This window comes from Solea senegalensis, linkage group LG14, assembly GCF_019176455.1.
Source record: "Solea senegalensis isolate Sse05_10M linkage group LG14, IFAPA_SoseM_1, whole genome shotgun sequence".
Lineage (NCBI taxonomy): Eukaryota > Metazoa > Chordata > Actinopteri > Pleuronectiformes > Soleidae > Solea > Solea senegalensis.
In genome coordinates, this window is record NC_058034.1 from 14614076 (window position 1) to 14632414 (window position 18339).

The window sequence follows — 18339 nt, forward strand, 5'->3', positions numbered from 1 at the left end:
CACTTTATTCATTGATACAACAAATAGGGGGCATCAGTAGCATGTGGAAGAACCATACACAGCCACAACAGCCTGATATTATGATTAAAGCTGCAACTAACCATTATTTTCATAAACGATTAATCTGTCGATTATTTTCACATCGGGTAATCGTTTGGTCATTAAAATGTCAGACGTCAAAAAATGTTGATCAACCCTTGAAATGATGATGTCCTTGAATGTCTTGTTTTTTGTCCACAAACCAAAAATGATTCAGTTTTTAATGATTTCTTTGTTATATGGAGCAAAGAAACCAGAAAATATTCACATATAAGAAGCTTAAGAAACTCATGAAAAAAGCTTCAAACTAATTAATCGATTATCAAAATAGTTGACGGTTAATTTAGTAAACGATTAATAATCGATTAATCAAGTAATTGTCTCAGCTCTAATTGCGATTTATTAACAAAGAAATCAACCAAACACAAACCCTTGTCCCAAGTTTAGATATATATAAAGGGTAGCTACGATATACAATATAAAATCACAAGATCAGCAAATATTTAAGAAAATCATTATAAAGTGCGTTTCAAGTCCTTTAAACACACATTGTCAAAGTGTCAGATGAGACCAGATCCTTCAGTTTTTCCCACATATCTTTTGAACGTTCCAGTCAAAGGAGCTGCATATTTTAAATGTCTTTTTTACTTTAGAAAATGTCAGTGTTTCAATCGATCTGTTGCAATCACATGCAACCAACACAACAGTGACGATGTCCGTGTTCACTCTTTGTCATGCTGAGCATGAGTGTGGGCTTAGTTGCAGGGAAAAGTGCGGGGAGCCTCTTGTGTTTGTTTCCACTGTGTCCACCACCCACTGATGATGGTGTTGATCTTCCACTGTAAAGAAAAAAAACACAAAAAAGACGGGTTACACTTTATTTTGGGAACCCTTTGTTTAGCATTTGCAGGGTCAACAATAGAAAATCTTTTAATTCATGTTTTCGACAGTTTTATGCAATGTACACTTTATTAATTACAAAGTCATAGACAGATAGATAGATAGATAGATAGATAGATAGATGGATGGATGGATGGATGGATGGATGGATGGATGGATGGATGGATGGATAGATAGATAGATAGATAGACATTTTGTACTCAAAGCCTTTAACCTCACATGTTGGTCTGGTTGAGCTGCCGTCCGGGTCTCGTCTCTGTCAAATGTGGTTCTGTGATGAGGAGGTGATCAGACTGGACTTGTCCCCATGCTCCTTCACCACTTCTCCTCTTCCTCCCCAGTTTCTGTGTGACAGTCTGCAGCAGAGTGTCCAGACTGGTCAAAGAAATGTCAGGAAGACGAAACTCAGCAGATCTCTGCACAGACAACAAGGGCAAAGACACAAAGTCAGGTCATGCCTTAACCCCCTCTTTGGGAGTTTTTTTTTCTTTCTTTTTTTTAATCATGTATGATTAAAAAAAGTGTTTTTTTGTGTGTGTTTCGTGACTGAACTCAATTGTGTAAATTATATCCATCAAATTTAGGGCTGCAACGTTTGTTCGATGAATCATTGAATTATTAATCAATTACTAATTTGTTTAATAACTAACTATTTTGACAAAGCAAGAACATCATTATTTCCAGGTTTGAGAAACACTGATGAACATTTGTCCACATCTTCTGACATTTAACAGAGCATACAAGTACTCGATGAACCAATAAAATAATCAACATATTCATCGATTATGCAGCTCTTATCAATTTTTAATAACGAAGTTTATGGGCTCTATGAATCTAAAAACATCTAGTTAATCAAATGTTTTACATGTAAAACATAAAAACATTACTAAATAATTATGTTGATCACTGTAATATTGTACTATTACTACTTATTGTTATTACTGTTATTGCTGTTATTTTTGTTATTTCTTATTCTTATTATATCATGAAAGCATATAACCTTTAAAGATGAACATCATGTTGGTTTTGGTGGAGTTTCTCCAGGTTGTCAATAGAGACTGATGTACAGTAAATCACGTTTTTCCCCCACATCCTCCCACTGATCAAAACCCTTTCAGACTCTCTCTTACCTATAGATTTTCAGAAAATGGTGTGAAAACATGGCATACTACATTTTAAATGAATATTACTCACACATTTCGAGAGCAGGATGTTGTCTATCCAGGGCCCAGCAGCATCTGTCATGTGTTCTGTCACTGTGTCATCGACTCTGCTGACTTCAGTTTTAATGTTTTCTGAGACAGTTGTTGTTTTCTCAGGTAAACTGATACGAGGTAGAGATGTTGTGAACTTCTGGGTCTTGTGATGGTCACCACCACACATGGGAGCTGATGTAGGTTGAGTTATGGGAGGCAGGACAAACAAAGAGTTTAGTGGTTGTTTGGTTTCGGTGGCTGTGTCCAGAGTTAGTCCTGCAAAATAATCACTTGTACTGAGAGATTGATGCACTGATTTGGTGGCAGATGGGTCATGTGTGTTGCTGGTGTTTGGTTCCTCTGCACTTGTAGAGCTGGTATCTTCCTCTCTGTCCTCCTCATCTTCTTCTTCAGGTTCCTTGGCTGAAGCTAAAACAGGCATTAAGTTGAGACAGAGTTTCATTACGTTCCCCGATGTCTCACATGTGGTTATTATACCCTTGTCTGTTGTTGGGAGTCTTTTGTTTGATGTCTTCACTTTCATCTTTTCCTTTGATTTCACAAGTCTCATCCTGGGAATCGATTTATTTACTTCACCCATGATGATCGCTCGTGTGTTTGGTTCCAGTCTTTCTAGTTTTGCTGTTTTCTTTTCTTTCCCCATCACAAAATCTGGACAAAAACTCCTCATTGACTCTTCTCTGATTTTGCTCAAGCATTTCACATAGAAACCTTTTCAAAATAAAAGAAAAAATACACACTCCACAGACTGAACAGTTTTGTTTTCTGACCCTTCTCTGTCTCGGCAGCAGTGAAAAGACTCAGAACAATCAGATTACGATGTGGCCGCTCTATTAAACTGGCTGTTATGGTAACGGACACACAAACGCCAGTCACCTATAAATAGTCATTGTTCAGTTTTACAATAATGCAACGACTCTAACCACACTGAGATGTTGGATTTTTTAAGATTAATGGCATGGAAGTGCATTTACTCCTAAATTGTAACAGGAATTTTGTAGCAAATATTTTATATTATAGGTTATCGATAAATAATAATGGTATAGGTTTGTTTCTAAGCTTTGCTTTGATTTACCTACTCTGTTGATCATTTTCTTGATTAATCGAGTACTTCTTTGGTCCAGAAAATGTCAGAAAATGTTGAAAAATGTTTCTCAAACCTGGAAAGGATGATGTTGTCAAATGTCTTGTTTTGTCTATAAAGCGGAAATGATTCAGTTTTAATGATTTCTGTGTTATAGGAAGAAAATAAACCAAACTATATTCACAAGCTAAAAAATCAGAAACCTTGTTTTACTTATTGAAATGAACACTATAAGCAACTAATCAGTTACAAAATTGTTTACGATGAATTTGGTAATTGATTAATAATCTAATAATCGCTGCATTCCTAAAAAAAATTAGCTATTAATATGTGCCAAAGGCTCTTGTCATGTTGTCATTCTATTCTATTCTATTCTATTCTATTCTATTCTATTCTATTCTATTCTATTTAATTATATTCTATTCTAATGACAACATAGAATTTCATAGGCACTCTTTAAAGGCTTTACTACCAGGTCTCACTACATACAGTCAGAGTGAGACATCTCACTTTTACTTCACTCTTTGTCGGAGGTGGGAGGACTAGCTGCCCAGTTAGCAGCTGAGCTAAATTCGCTCACTGTGTTTTTGTAAAAAATTACTTTTTTGTAACACGGCCCGTAAATATCCTCACACCGGGTCCTTTTCCGTGTATTGTGCTCCAATAAGATGGTCGTTCTGACAAATAACAATGAAGAGCAGGATTATATGTGAGTGACTGACAATAATAAATCTGCTAAATTAGCAAGCTAGTTAGCATTAGCCAGGATTTAATCAGCTAGTTAACGCCAGGAGAAGATAAAAAGCTGCCAACTCGACAAACCTGTGTTTTTGAGGCTGGTTAACGTTCATGTTAAGCTTTTGGCAGACTGTCGAGATTATAAATGGTCTGTGTTGGCATTTAGGCGTCACTGGTCTATGTTAGTTTTTGTGTTTTTTTGTGTTCGTTGACATATAAACCGTTGTGCTTCTACAAATAATCGGAGAGATGATCTCTGCACTTGTGGTTTCCCTTCAACATTCCTGACTCTAGCCATGTTGGCTCGTAAAGGTGAAGTCACAGGAGTCAATCTCTCTCAAGTCTTCACTGTAGCCTCAATCTGGCTGCTACATATATATATATCAGCAGTGTAGATATGAGCGGTTTTCTCTCTGTAGGCGATCATAAATTAAAAATGTGCGTATCGTGTTGCTCACAACCTGCAGGGCCCAGGAGGCTAAAAATTGCATTTCAGCTGAGCAAGTTGCAGCCGTGTGTCTTCACTCCGCACTCAACACCCACTGACCTACATCTGAAGCTGCTGCAGGATGCTCCTCTTCTGCTCACTGATCCATTTATAAATATTGCAGGGGCAGAGATAGTCCAGCATATTAAATGGCTGTGTATTATCTGTGAAACTGGAACAACTCATGCGTTTAGTTTTATTTTACATTGCAAAACGACCTTGTTATATGTTGAAAGGCTCGGAGAGAAACCACCAACAACAACATTTAAGATTGAGGAGCTTCTCTGAGCAGCAAGATCAGGTGATGTAATCCTGTGTACCTCGACATAATAGGGCTGAACAGTTAATCGTTAATTGGGTATCTTACCAGTCAATCAATTGGATGTCACGACTTCATGTCGGTGCTGCATCCATATTCAATACATATACTTTATGCACTTTGTTCTCTATGTTGTGGATAAATAGAGAAATCCTGCAATTTTAACTTTTCACAGATATCAGGATTTATCACTATGTAATTGTCTTGCATTATATTGATTATGCTTAGAAACATTGTATCGTGAAATTATTGGTAAGGCAGACCGCATATCGCACTGTATCATCGTGAGGTACCCTGTGATTCCCGCCCCTAACTTTCAATTTGTCTGGATAAGAAATGCAAGGACATGGGTCCGGGTGTTGTTTACACGTCTCATCTTCACAATCAAATATAGTTGATTGCATTTCCTCCGGTAATGTTCCATATTGTTTTATGTTGTATGTATTGTTTTAACTGAATTGTAAATGGTGAATTGTCTGAAACACATGTCTCCATCATAAAATGTAAGGAACTTCCTGGTTAAATAAAGGTTACATTTTGAAATTGTAACGTAATATGCATCTAAATCATTTCACTCCATAAAAATATTTGGGCAGTTTTAACACATACCCCTAAAAAAAAGCTAAATTGATGTGGTGTTCTGTTTTCCCAGCCTGATAGAGGAGCGTAAATGTGTCTCCTTGCCCAGCTCTCCTGCCAAGCGAGTGTCTCCCACCAAAAAGAAGCAGTTTTATATCAACCAAGCCATCCGCAACTCTGACCTCACTCCTCGAGCCAAAGGCAAGAAGAGCCTTCGCCGACAGGAGAACAGTAAGTTCTTGTTTTTACTTTCTTTCGCTTCAAGTATTAAAGGAGAAGAGTGAGTTTTATTTGAAGAATTCATACATCTGTCATTGTCGTTTCATGGCTTTAATCTCCACCTGTCTAATTGTCTCCTCTGGAAATCAGCACGTTTTCTTGCTAATCTTCTTGAGAGAGATGAGTGCTCCAAAGATGATCTGGAGGTTTGCAGTAACCCGGCCATCCCGTCCATTTTCACTGAAGCCTGCAACAATGGAAACTACATAGAGGTAAGTTAGTCTGTTTTTGGCCAGTACTACTCCCATTATGAAGCTAGTGAGACACAGTTCTGGCTAGTTTTACTTATTACTCAGTTCTTCTAGCCATGGAATGACTTCATGAACTGCTCTGGTGAGGAGCAAGAGAGGCTGCTGTCTCTGCTGGAGCAGGAAGTGGCCAAGAAGAAAGATACTAATCGTCTCCTCAAAGACCAGAGGAATGGTGAGTGTCTCAGTTTGTGTTGTGGTTGTAGGACATTGTTGTTTTTTTAAAGTTTGTTGCTTGACTGTCACACGTCTCTTCACAGTAAATCCTGCCTTCAATGCTCAGGATTGCTTCCAGAGAATTGATCGCAGACTGCGTGCCACTTTGAGACGGAAACAAGTCCCCATGGTGAGAGCTGTCTTCTTCTCATTGCTGATAATTTTAATTTGCTATTACAATATCTCTGAATTTTCTGGTTTGAGCTTCTTATGTATAAATACTTTCTGGTTTCCTTCTAATCTATGAAAAATTATTTTAAATTGTACCTACACAAGACATCAGATTATTCTTTTTTTCGTATTCATCATCAGATTTATCACTAATAAAAGTATGCATTAGTTGCAGTCCTAATATGATGTTGATGTTATGTTGATGGAACCTCTATAACCTCTGTTAACTTTTTTCTGTGTCTTTTTTTCTCCCAACAGGGAATTCTGGAAGTACTTGAGGAAAATCTTCTGAGCTTCTTCAATACTCAGCCTCGTTCTGTTTATACAACTAACCTCACCAGCAGGTAGAAATCCTTCAAATATTCAGCATTGGCAGTTACATCAGTTATAAAATGCTGTTGTATCCTATTGCAGTTGTTGACTGATGTAGCACTTAAATATGAAAAGTGAGAATTTCTGTCACTACAGCTGCTACAGCATGAATAGGCAAGAAGCAGTACTACAAAAATCTTAAATAAATAATTTATTCTGAACATTTAATTGATGTACAGGCCTCCAGTTTGTGGATATTTAATAGTATTTTCTAAGAGGGTACTGAGTTTTATACAGTTGCAATGGTGCAACTATTTTGATAATCGATTCAGTTTATTAAATGTGAATATTTTCTGTTTTCTTTGCTCTGTTTGACAAAGAAATCATTAAAACTTAATTATTTTGGTTTGTGGACAAAACAAGACATTTGAGAACATCGTAATTTTGAGGTTTGGGAAACACAACATTTTCTGACATTTTCTGGACCAAACAAATATTCGATGAATCGAGAAAATATCAATCGACAGATTAATCTCTTATGAAAATCATCATTAGTTGCTGCTCTATTACAGTATAAATTTGCTGAAAGTTAACTCATTAGGAATAATACAGGGCTGGGAAGATTAATCGATTAAAGGAAACTGTGTGTGTGTGTGTGGGGTTAAGCAAATAGAATGTCAGTTTGTTGATGAAGCAGAACAGTGAAAGGTCATTTCTCTGTTGTTTGTGACTCAGCTTTGAGAGACTGTTGCTTCACGCCGTCTGCCAGTACATGGACCTCGTCTCTGCAAGTGAGTGAAAACACCAGACTCGTGGATAGCCCACATTTTTCACTTTATAAACGATAGAGCATTATATTTGAGCACTGGACAAGCACTGGACAAGTATTAGTCAAAGTTTGTTTTTTGTTTATAGCTGTGCAAAAATATTCAACACTGACTGACTTTTGAACCGTATCATAAAAGTAAATAAAGGGAAAACACTACATACAATATAAGCATATGATTAGTTTTGAGGAAATAAATAAATGCAGAAAACATTAGTTTGACTGAACATTTTTAAAACACCTAAACCTTGCTCATAAACACAAAAAACTTTATTTGCATTGTCTTCTGTATGCAGCCACAAAAAACATTTGAGTTTGAGTCACATGAGCATGATCAAAGTGTTTCTTTGTCGGTTCCTCAGGCACCAACTACAATGGGTCACGTCAGACTGAAGTGGTGAACAAACAAGAAGAGTTTCTCCCTCCGACACTTCTGTTGTCCGCTTACCTGGAGCAGATAAGCTGAGACCAGGATGCTCCTGGGAGCTGACATATATAGAGAAGGTCTGTGTATCTGTTTAATGTCCACCACCTTTTGCAAACACAGATAAGAGACAACAGCTTCCTCTACACTGGTCTGTGGGTTCTGTAGTACATTTTCTATTAATTATTATGAATGAACAACTCATCAATAGTCCATTGATTCATGTATATATACAGTACAACCTAATTATCCCAAAGTAAATATTAGCATGTTAGGTTATTATGTGAATAAACGGAGATAAACACTCATTTTAAAGTGCAGGGAGTAGACACACACCAGAAGCTGATATCGGAAAGTTTAAACCGCTCCGACTGCAACATCCCAACAGACATGAACCTGTTTTGTTATAGTTTATTGCATGACCTTTTGAGTTGCACCAGATTCATCACATATTAGATATTTTCTGTTATAGTAGAAATGTCACAGCTGCGTTACATAGTCCCTTTTCCCAGGTATTTGAAAAAGTTGAATTGTAATATTTTCAGCCTGGAAGATCAGGGGGTTCAAACACCTGTCTCCACTAATCTACATGCTAACCCATTTAACCCAAAATTGACTTCAATATCCAGGCACTGTGGGTGCATAAGCATACTCCTGATCCCGATGAGTAATGATGAATAAAATTTAAAAAAAACTAAACCAAATCAACTACGTTTAAAAAAGAAATCCATTCTTGTGACCACAAATATTTACTGGAGCTGAAAGAAGAAGAAAAACATCAATACTGGCATAATGATGATAAAGTATTCTTCTCAATGATCTCATTAGTGACACTGTGGTCATATTATTAGCCCTGTAACAGCAGAATATCAAAATGTTATTTGCAAGACTGACATAATCAAGACACAATGGATGAAATTAAGATTAGATGAAGTCATGGTTCAAAATGAATGAAGGTTCAAATGATATCAGCTTCTGCACAGTGTCTACCCTATATTTCGGCTTTAGCCATGAGGTTTTACTAATACTTTTATTAGCCCAATTACTCTGGTCTCTCTTCATGAAGTGAATATTATTCATTTGCTCATAACATCAATGCATATCAAGGTCTGGGATATTTTAGACAATAGGTTAACAGTCATTACTATATTAAGCTAAATGAGCAGCTGTAAAGTAGTAGTGGCTGATATTGTTCTAAACACAGACAAATCATCAGAGTCTAAAGGACTACTCTTAAATAGGAAATTCGAACGATGGTTGTGTAGGAAAAGATTATACTTGCGACTTAAACAGTCTTCAGAGAAACGTAATAAAAATCTGTTATGAATTGAAATGTTCTCCGAGGCAACGATGGCTGATCAGATCGGAGTTTTACAGACCAAAGACGGCCTGCAAAAGTCAAGGATCAAATATTCACTGCTGAACACAGTGTATGTAAACATTTGGGTTCAAACAAATGGAAAAAACAATGCAGGGCAAAAAAAAGTGATAAAGAGTGATGCTAATGTGCTTCCACTCAGATGTACTGTATCGTTGTTGGTACTTTTCAATGTATTACTGATGACAAACAGTTAAACACCACGTGAAAATGACTTCACTATGACCAAACTAACATCCTCAGGAGTTAGGAGACTATTACCATTAAGCACAACTTCCTCACACTAAATGACAATTAAAAAATAGTTGGTAAATGAATGGAACTTTTAACTCCGGACCCACTTATCAGCGCTGTTCAGGATGTGAGGACCATGAAGGTCCAATAATATATGACGTGAATATATGTGTTAATGTGTTGAGACAGGAAGTGATCCGTTGCATTACTGCCTAAAGGATCGGCCTGTAGGTGTATGACTTGTGTAAGCAGTGAAGCATGAATACTTATAATCTCTTTCAACGATATGCACAGACTCGTCACTTATGGCTCATGTAGGTGTAAAGAAATATTTGTCATCAGGTGTGTGAAATAACAGACTTCTAATACACTTATAATACACCAATATTGACATAATGACTGTATTTTATAATCATCTCTGTGTTATGCATTAGGAGGAAATTTACTCTTTTAATATGTTTACTTCAGGGTCCGCTTTTTATTTTGCTCTGTCAAACCTCATCGTGTTTCAAGTCATCGTCTCAGTGGCAGGTTACTTTTTATCCAACCAAACTGTCAATATTGATAAATGAACACCGTTACAAATACCACAATAACTGTCTTAATGGAACAATATTTTAAAGGCTTCTTTTCCCACTTGAAGCTAAAATCAATGAAAACATGGCACCACTGTGGACAAGCTGATCCATGTGCACAGGTGTAAGCAAGGTACACATATTCTTTCAGCCACAGTTAACGTTCACACACAGAAAAGGAGCTGTACTAACACACAACTACAACTTATAAGCCTCTCTCTTACATGAACTGGTATTTTAAGTGTAATTGTGCAATAGATAGTTTGCACTTGTAGAGAAACAACAACATTTAATGTGTTTTGATGGTAAAAAAAAAAAAAACCTGCTGAGTTTTAACTTTCAGGTATGTGTCGTATTTACAACACCAGAAAATCTGCCTTAAAACACGTTCTTTGTATCTATATTTATGAATTTTTACTTGACTACAGTTTGGAAAGATGTGTCCAGATGATTAAAAACAAAAAAAGATCTTATTACCAATTTCGTTTTTATACTGCTGTCAGCAGTGTAACTTGACCTGTTGGTGCATTTTGTCAAAAACCAAAGTTTGCGTGTTTGTTGTGAGGGAAATCAACTTCTCAGGCTTTCGATTTCTCACTCTGAATGTCATGTCGTGGCTTCATTTGGTGGTGTTTTCTCTGTACTGTATACTCTCATCACGATGAACTGAATCATGTTCACTCCAACACCTCGGGGTGCTGCCAACTTTTTAAATCCCCGTAAAAGTAGTTGTACTGTAAACACTGAACTTAAATGATTGACTGGTGCCATAATTGACTGGTGGTTTGTGAATGTCTAAAATTGTCTGAAAGCTTTTTACACAAGACCATAACATCCATGTGTATATAATGATAAATGTGCTATAAATGTGCTTATTTATAGGTATCACTGCAACTATTAAAGCATTCACTTTCTTTGTTTCTCATTTCACTGTGTAGTTTTTTTCGGGGGGAAAATCCAACATGTATTAACGATGATGTAAATAACATTATACAAAATATTACATCGAAAAGTACATAAAACCACAAGCAACACAAAGATTTTAACTCCTTTTATAATAGGGTTATCGCTGAATTTTTGGAAAGACAAAGTTATTTAAAATAGCTGTTCTTGTTTTCCAGAAGGTGACATTTGAGAGGAAGAGGTATTTCTAGTCAGAAAGCTCTCTGGGACTGGTGTTGCCTCTTACCCATAGATGGCCTCCTAGTGCAAAGAAACCAAAGTACATTGCATTACGTTGCATCAGTACAGGTGCTAAATTTAGTGTCTAATGAATGTCCTCTGAAGATAATTTTTGAAGATGGCGGTTTTTACAGCTTTTCAAAGAATCTTCTCTTTCTGAATATGACCCACATTAACGTCCTTGTGCACGTTCAGAGTGGTATTATGGTATTAAGGTTCCACTTGTAGAGAAGTGTTGATTTGTAGTTTGTTAAAAGGTTTAAATATTCAGAGGGATTTGGTTTCATGTTGAAACATAAAATACAGCATGAAATGTTTGAGCACAAAATATACACACATAAGAACATACTATATACTGTATATGTGTGTGTTTTTCTTCTTCTGTCTATTGATGCGTCATCAACCTATGTTTAAACTCCACTGCCCAGCAAAGCTCAAGAAGAAAACACGGTCACGCTCATCTTCAATTATTATGTGTGAATTTATCGGTTTCAACATGTCACGCGTCTCACTGTGTCAGGGACGCACTTCTCCCCAGGAGCCTATTACATGTGATGAGGCAGAGGGAGGGTATCATTTTTCTCTTTTAAATATCTTTGAGCTCTTTATTTTCATAAACAGCTGCAGCCACTCAGCACTCATTGCAAACTCAAACGTGGGAACAGATAATGTGGCCTTTTGGAGGCTGTCAACATCTAAGGAGTCATGACAGAAGAGATTGCAAATAATTTGTTTTCTTTTAATTAAAAGCACTCTTAATTCTTTTATAAATTATATCTGGTCTGGTCTAAGTAAAAGGGGAATCAACCAGTCTTTTGTTTGCACTGTGTTTTATTTTTTGTTTACACTCCAGAATACTCATTGTACTCATTGTACGAAAAACTACATAAAGAACTAAACTCATAAGTAGATGAATTCACTAGTTAATTGACACAAAAATGACACAAATGTGCACAGTTTCTGTTTCTTTCGCACTGTTTTGGCATCCTGACAGACAGCTGCATATGTAGCATTTACTTAATACTAATGTATTAACATATGGACTACAATTTGAAGTGATGTGGGTATGTGTTTCGAAAAGCCCTCATGTGTTTACAAATGTTGTCTTGTTGTGTTTGTTGTGAAACATTAGTGTTGATAAAGGGCTGTAAAAGGGGACATTGTGTTTTTAGAGTATTTACAGTCTCTGGGCCGGCGCTGGCTGTGTGATCACAGTAGAGTAACTATATTTAAAAGAGGTATTGACAATGCAGTAATGTTTCTTTACTTAAAAGGTAATGTTGTAATGTGACTAGTTACTTTTACCCACCACTATGTAAACATGACACTGTGTTTCAGGGAGCGGTTTATTGTTCACTATTAGTGAAGTGGTGGATCTATTCTATTTTTATGTTCATGAAATTAAAAACAAACAGCACACAACATGTCCTTTTGTCAAGTTATTTACTGCAGGATTTTAAATATTTCCAAAACCAGCCCAACACACAAGTTAACAAAGCAGCCTCTGGTTCCCTGCAGCCACAAAGCAAATAGTGCTAGTTTAATCAACTCATGCTAGACACTGCTATTATACAGTGTATTACTTAGTGATCAAACGCTGACTGAAGTATGTGTAAGTGGTTGTGGTAAAGGCTGATTTAAAGACAGCCATGTGGACTCTTAAACTTCAGAAGCTGTCACGCAAATGTATCATTTTCTTGTGACGTGGACGTCGTCAAATTTTCTAAGATAGCAGCCATTACCTAAAGTAAGGGCCGCGGAGGGCAGCGAGGAGCTGTGGCCACATTCTTACTTTCATTCATGCAAAAATAAGGGTTCACATCAGTCTTGTTTTTTCTACATGCAAATTTGATCTCCCATTCCTTTCCAGTGGATGTGGTTTCTTGCCAGGAGCTGTATGTCCTTGTATTCCCAATTTAGCGATGTGTGGATACTGCTGGACTTAATCACATAACCTCCAGCATGCATCTGTAAATACGTTCTTCTCAATTCTGTTCTTTTTTTTGTCCAAAACAAGAGACATGGGCAGGTGGCAACATTTACGTCACAGGAACCTAGTGGACCTCTGTGGATGTGGAAAATATACGAAGCACAAAATGGCGAAGCAAGTCAGGTCACGCACTACCATTGAGTCTGTCATACCTATTGGTTATGTCATGTCACATCTCAATCACATCTGGGATCATCTGATGTGTAGAAAGTGAACCTCATAATAGACCAAAAGATCATGTAGTCTAAAAAAAAAATTAGCTTGTTCCCCTGAGTACAACACAAGACACCTGAACATGTCAGAGAGGATTCTAGGGCATAGAGCATCCTCTAAAGCTGTGTTTCCATGGTACAGTTTAGTTTGGTACAGTACGGTACGGTTTGGAACAGTAAAGTGACGCGACGTCATACCCGTGCGATGACAGCGAACAACGACATCTGGTTATTTTGGTACTATTTGGTATTATTCCTAATGGAAACGCAAAAAAATACGTACTGCACTGTACCAAACCAATCCACTTGGCGGAAACACAGCGTATAATACAGAAGCAAGAAAATGGCACTACTTTTGATAATAGTAGGTTGTATACAGGCATGTCGATGATTTTCCAAAACAAAATATATACAATTAAGACTTCTGTTACTGTCCAGTCGTTGCCAACAGGATTTGGCATGCGTACTTCTCATTACTGTAACTCCTAGACCGTTTGTGATATCAAGAAAATTCAAAAACTATGGACTGCCAATCTGTCCAGGGTGTACCCCACCTTTCGCCCTACAGTATGTCAGCTGAGGTTGGCACAGGAAGGCAGAGAAATAGAGCTTTGTGGATTGTCGTTTGGCGGACAGTCCAATCACAGACAACATTCACCAGCGCATCACATGTTTGTGATATCAGCTTGTCAGTTCTGTAGTTCTGAAATGGTTGAATAACTGCCAGAAATTGAAAGTGAAGGGGGCAGAAAAGGGGCAGAAGCACTCACTCATTGAACACTTTTTGACAATTCTACAGCCATAAAATCAAAAGAAATCCAGGCGACCTGAATATCATGATGCTCATAAGAGGGTCAAAACAGTAAAAGTTAGTTTCTTATGCCACTGGGACTTTAAGGAGGACCAGATCAGATTCAGCGCAGGGCCCCATAAACGCTTGGTCCAGCTCTGCTCACTCACACCCTTTCGTTTACCGACATCCCCCTGCTCTGTGCTCGGGGGGGCGGTGTGGCTGTACGTAGGGCTGGCCCCTGCTGATTCAGAGGTCAGGAATTTGCATCTGATTGCTGTTTGTCAACCAATGATATGAGTTAGCAAGCCGGAGTGTCTCCACGCCTCCCGCCCTCCTCCCCTCGCGTCTGTCTGTCTGAACGATGCTCCCTCTCTCAAACTGTGAAAACACAATCACACGCAAACGCCGAGTGCATGGATATCATGCTGTCACGTGAAACCACATTATTTCTCGCCGATAAAAACACGAATCGCCTCCTCTCGTCCCCGTTTTGATGCTATTTTGTCACGTGTGTAACCCGAGGGGAGACTGGAGTCAGAGAGACGGGGGGCACGACAGTCAGGAATGTTTCTTCCGGTTCCAAAGAGCGTAAAAAGCCAGCGGAAGCTAATGTGGTAAGTTTATAATAATGCCTGCATTAATGTCATGTTTGTGTGTGTTCATGTTTTCGCTGATTCTGAATCTCGGTGTTTCTTCTGTGTCTTTTGGTGCGTGTGTTTTAACCGTCGCCTCCAGGTCACAGTTGTGTGTCTTTTCTTTTTTCTTTTTTTTATCGATACGTTATCACGCCGCCAGATCAATTGGATAATGCTAAGTCAGGGAGCGGATGGACATGAATGCAATATGTCGCACGTCAACGTTATTCACACTGAGATACAGTAATGGTACTATTTCTTTTGACAGAAGAACCAGTGATTTGATTTTCTACGTCGGTTTTTTTTGTCGGTTTTACCGAATTACACGATATTTTTCGTAGTAGTTTATTTAGCCAAAGGCTACCGTCCGTATTGACTTTCAACCGTCGTTAAATTAGTGTCACAATTTTAGCTAGCTACTTCACTTACTATCAGCTATCTCAGTTCATGTTTGTTTTATTGCCCTAGTTGTGGGATAAATCCAATAAACTAATTATATTTACTGACACTTGTGGACATGGTTAACATTTACCAATCAATATACCAATATTTTGATTTCACACATGATAGGATTGTGGTAATTGGTCTATAATTATATAATGGGATAAAATTAATAAGTTGTCAGATGGAAGAATGTGTCATTAAATCAGTTAAATATTGATACAGTTTTGGTTGGATGAATTGCTTCAAATAATAATAAATTGGAGCAGCTCTACATGAATGCTCTTGCTGTTTTACAGATGTTGAGTAAGAACTGCTGATTGAAGTAATTTTACAAATGTTCAGGACATGCCAGTACTCTCTCTTGAGTGTTGGCACATCCTGTACAGTTTGAATCCAACATGGTTGACGTGCTTACTTCAACAACACATTAAACCTTCACAGTGTGATTGAATGACGTGCAGAGACAGTGCATGTGATGGTTCACAACTGGACAACTGAAGATAGTTTGGTCAAAAGGACAAGTTGGGGTGGTTTTAAATTTACTAAGTATGAAGCAAATGTCCCCTTCCTAAAACAAAAAAACAAGTGATCAACCAACTCCACAGTGTCAACCAAATCTAATACGTTTTTATTTGGCCCATTACCTACATCCCTGGATCCATAATTGCCTTTTTGAGTTACATTGCTTACAAACAACAAATAAATCACACAAATGCTGTGTGAAGCATAACCTCTTTGGTGGAGTTGAAAAATGCAGCTCTGAAATAAATCCCTGACAATATTAGTGGGTTTTAGATCACTGTTTGGGCAAACAACAGCACTTAACAACTACAGTTAACTACAAGAAGATGTTGAAATGGATCCTAACGTTGGAGCAAGTTTCAGTCCTTTCCAAGTTTTTAATGGTAAGCATATAACAGTTAAAATATAACAGGTGCAGATTGGTCCCTCTCAATCCATTATTAAATGAATCTAATTTAGCATATGGGTTTTGGTCTGTGCAAGTAAAAGCCTGTACGTTTTTCAGTGGAAATGCAAAAACAATGGTGGAGTAGGCATTTAAGAGTCTGTCACCGTCTGTTAGTGACTGAGCTCAATACAAGTGAGGAACAAAACATCCAGAGGAAAAGTCCAACAAGTCAGGGGACTTAATTAGATTACTTACTAAGATTCCTTCAGTACTACAGAGTGATAGAGAAAATCCACCATGTGTGTTTCTCTGTATGATGTCAACGGACATTAATACTCTATTTTTGTTTTGTTTATTAACAAATAGATCAAGAGTTGTACAATATTGTTCAGCAGTCAAACATACCTCACAACCAAAACCAAACTGAATAGCATTTGGTTTGTGGTTGATGTAGTTTCTTACCATGTACTGGGGCTGGGGAAAAACAGGCACAGGAAGCAGGTTGGATTTTAAAGCCATATATAGTGCTTTGTCTTAATGACCTTCAAGATATATACAGTACTTGAAAATCATTTGTCTAACAGTCTAGTTTCAGTGGAGAGTTTCAGTGTCCTGCCCTGATCTAAATGTGGTTTAAGGGGGTTTTCCCACACTATACAGAAAATGAAATGTGCAATTCAAAGAATGCTAATATTGCGTTGGTTAAAGGAAAAAGGCGAGATTCAGAGACACAACTGCAGTGGTTTTGTCACTAGAATCCGAGATATTGGCCCATCCTTTCTATGTAATGTGTAACAGAGATGACAGTTGTGACATGTTGACATGAAGAAAGTTTATTTAACATAAGGTTGTCAGATGTCACTAATAAATGAGGAAGTTAGATTGAGAGTTGAAATTACATGAAAATCTAACCAGGAGTCTGAATGGCAGGATAAAGGGGAAGCATAACGGGGGTCTTTTCAGTTGGAAGTTTACGTTAAGATTTTTATGGCAAAGGTATTTGAGAGGAGGCTTTTCACTCTAAGGGGATTTACCACCAGTCTTTAGTAGCAAACTGGTAAGGATTAACTTCATGTTATTTCTTCTTAAAAAACAACTTCTGCTGGTATGATTTGGTTTTAAATCAGTCTGAAAACATATTTACCAGTGGGCCTACTGCTCTTCAATGCAACTTATCTCTAATGTTGAACTTGTTAAAAGTTGTGGTTGGCTAATGGTAAGGAAGTGTGAGATGTTGGGAATGTGCCACCTGTGGTTTCACAATGTGATTATTAAGCACTGAAATTCTTAAGAGATATTTCCAAGCCCCTTTCACGCCCTGTACCTCACCATCCTCCAATCACATCGTAGGCCTGCCTAGATATTACCTCACTAATCTGATTGGACCAATCTGGCATATGGTTTCCTCTGACCAGCACCAGCCAACTGCACCAGATAATTTATCCCCAACGGAGAGAAGTATTGCTACAACTAGTGGGTGGGTGGGGGTAGGGTATTGTTGCAGATAAGAAATGTATGGCCAGCGATGAAGTTCAGATCTTAAAAGGGTCTCCTCATAATGTTAGGCTGCCCTAAAGGAGCAACACCCTTTGTTATGAAACCAGGTTTATGTTGTTGGTTTTAGCTCTTTATTTGTCGTTAATGGTGTCGTTATTTCCTGTCAAACGGGCATGTTGAAATAAACCTATACCTTGCGAGTTATAGGTAATAGGATATTAATATTGTAATTTCACATATCATAGGATTTTGTGGTTATTAGTTTGTCACAAATTAGCTTCTCTATTGTGTCTTCCCAGGCTTAAAAGCTGCATTACTCTGTTGAGGCTTGGCCCCTGGAAGGAAATGTATATAATTGCCTCCCAGTCATCTTATCATGAGCAGCAATAAGGACTACAGGTCTTGTAGATTGTCTATATTGATAGAAGCCGATGTCAAGTGAATATGTCAATATCTAAAGATACCAAAAGTTGATATTATTGCCTCAAGAAATAAGTTATTTTCAAGGAAGATACCATATGCATGCTTATGTAACATTTGACATATTGCAACATACTAAAATTACTTCCTTTTAAGTAATTAAAAAATAAATAAATCTAATTTTAAAGAAATAATGAAATCGTTGTTCAATATTTTGAATAGATTTTTTT

The 18339-nt window shown here is 37.5% G+C and overlaps 3 protein-coding genes across 6 annotated transcripts in view; 2 read left to right on the top strand and 1 right to left on the bottom strand.

Annotated features, from left to right (window-relative positions):
- Window positions 1–381: 381 nt before the first annotated feature.
- LOC122780870 lies at window positions 382–3201 on the bottom strand. 3 transcript variants are annotated; one of them, XM_044044226.1, is made up of 3 exons: window positions 2134–3201; window positions 1159–1295; window positions 382–878 (listed from the first exon to the last, which is right to left on the bottom strand). In XM_044044226.1, the coding sequence occupies exons 1-3, from the start codon at window positions 2824–2826 to the stop codon at window positions 725–727; spliced, it is 984 nt and encodes a 327-aa protein (XP_043900161.1). In that variant the 5' UTR covers window positions 2827–3201; the 3' UTR covers window positions 382–724. The 3 variants fall into 3 exon arrangements, with proteins under 3 accessions (XP_043900161.1, XP_043900160.1, XP_043900162.1); XM_044044225.1 differs by having other exon boundaries at window positions 1159–1355; XM_044044227.1 differs by having other exon boundaries at window positions 1154–1355.
- Window positions 3202–3744: 543 nt separating this feature from the next.
- On the top strand, window positions 3745–10951 carry r3hdm4 (R3H domain containing 4). The gene is made up of 8 exons (XM_044044228.1): window positions 3745–3949; window positions 5437–5594; window positions 5733–5854; window positions 5948–6065; window positions 6151–6236; window positions 6536–6621; window positions 7325–7380; window positions 7778–10951. Exons 1-8 carry the CDS (start codon window positions 3909–3911, stop codon window positions 7879–7881), a joined length of 771 nt encoding a protein of 256 aa, XP_043900163.1. The 5' UTR covers window positions 3745–3908; the 3' UTR covers window positions 7882–10951.
- Window positions 10952–14579: 3628 nt separating this feature from the next.
- Window positions 14580–18339, top strand: part of arid3a (AT rich interactive domain 3A (BRIGHT-like)) — a 38817-nt gene continuing 35057 nt past the window's right edge. For both annotated transcript variants that reach the window (XM_044044513.1, XM_044044514.1), the window contains exon 1: window positions 14580–14817. The gene's annotated coding sequence lies outside the window, so the exon portion shown is untranslated. The remainder of the gene's footprint in view (window positions 14818–18339) is intronic.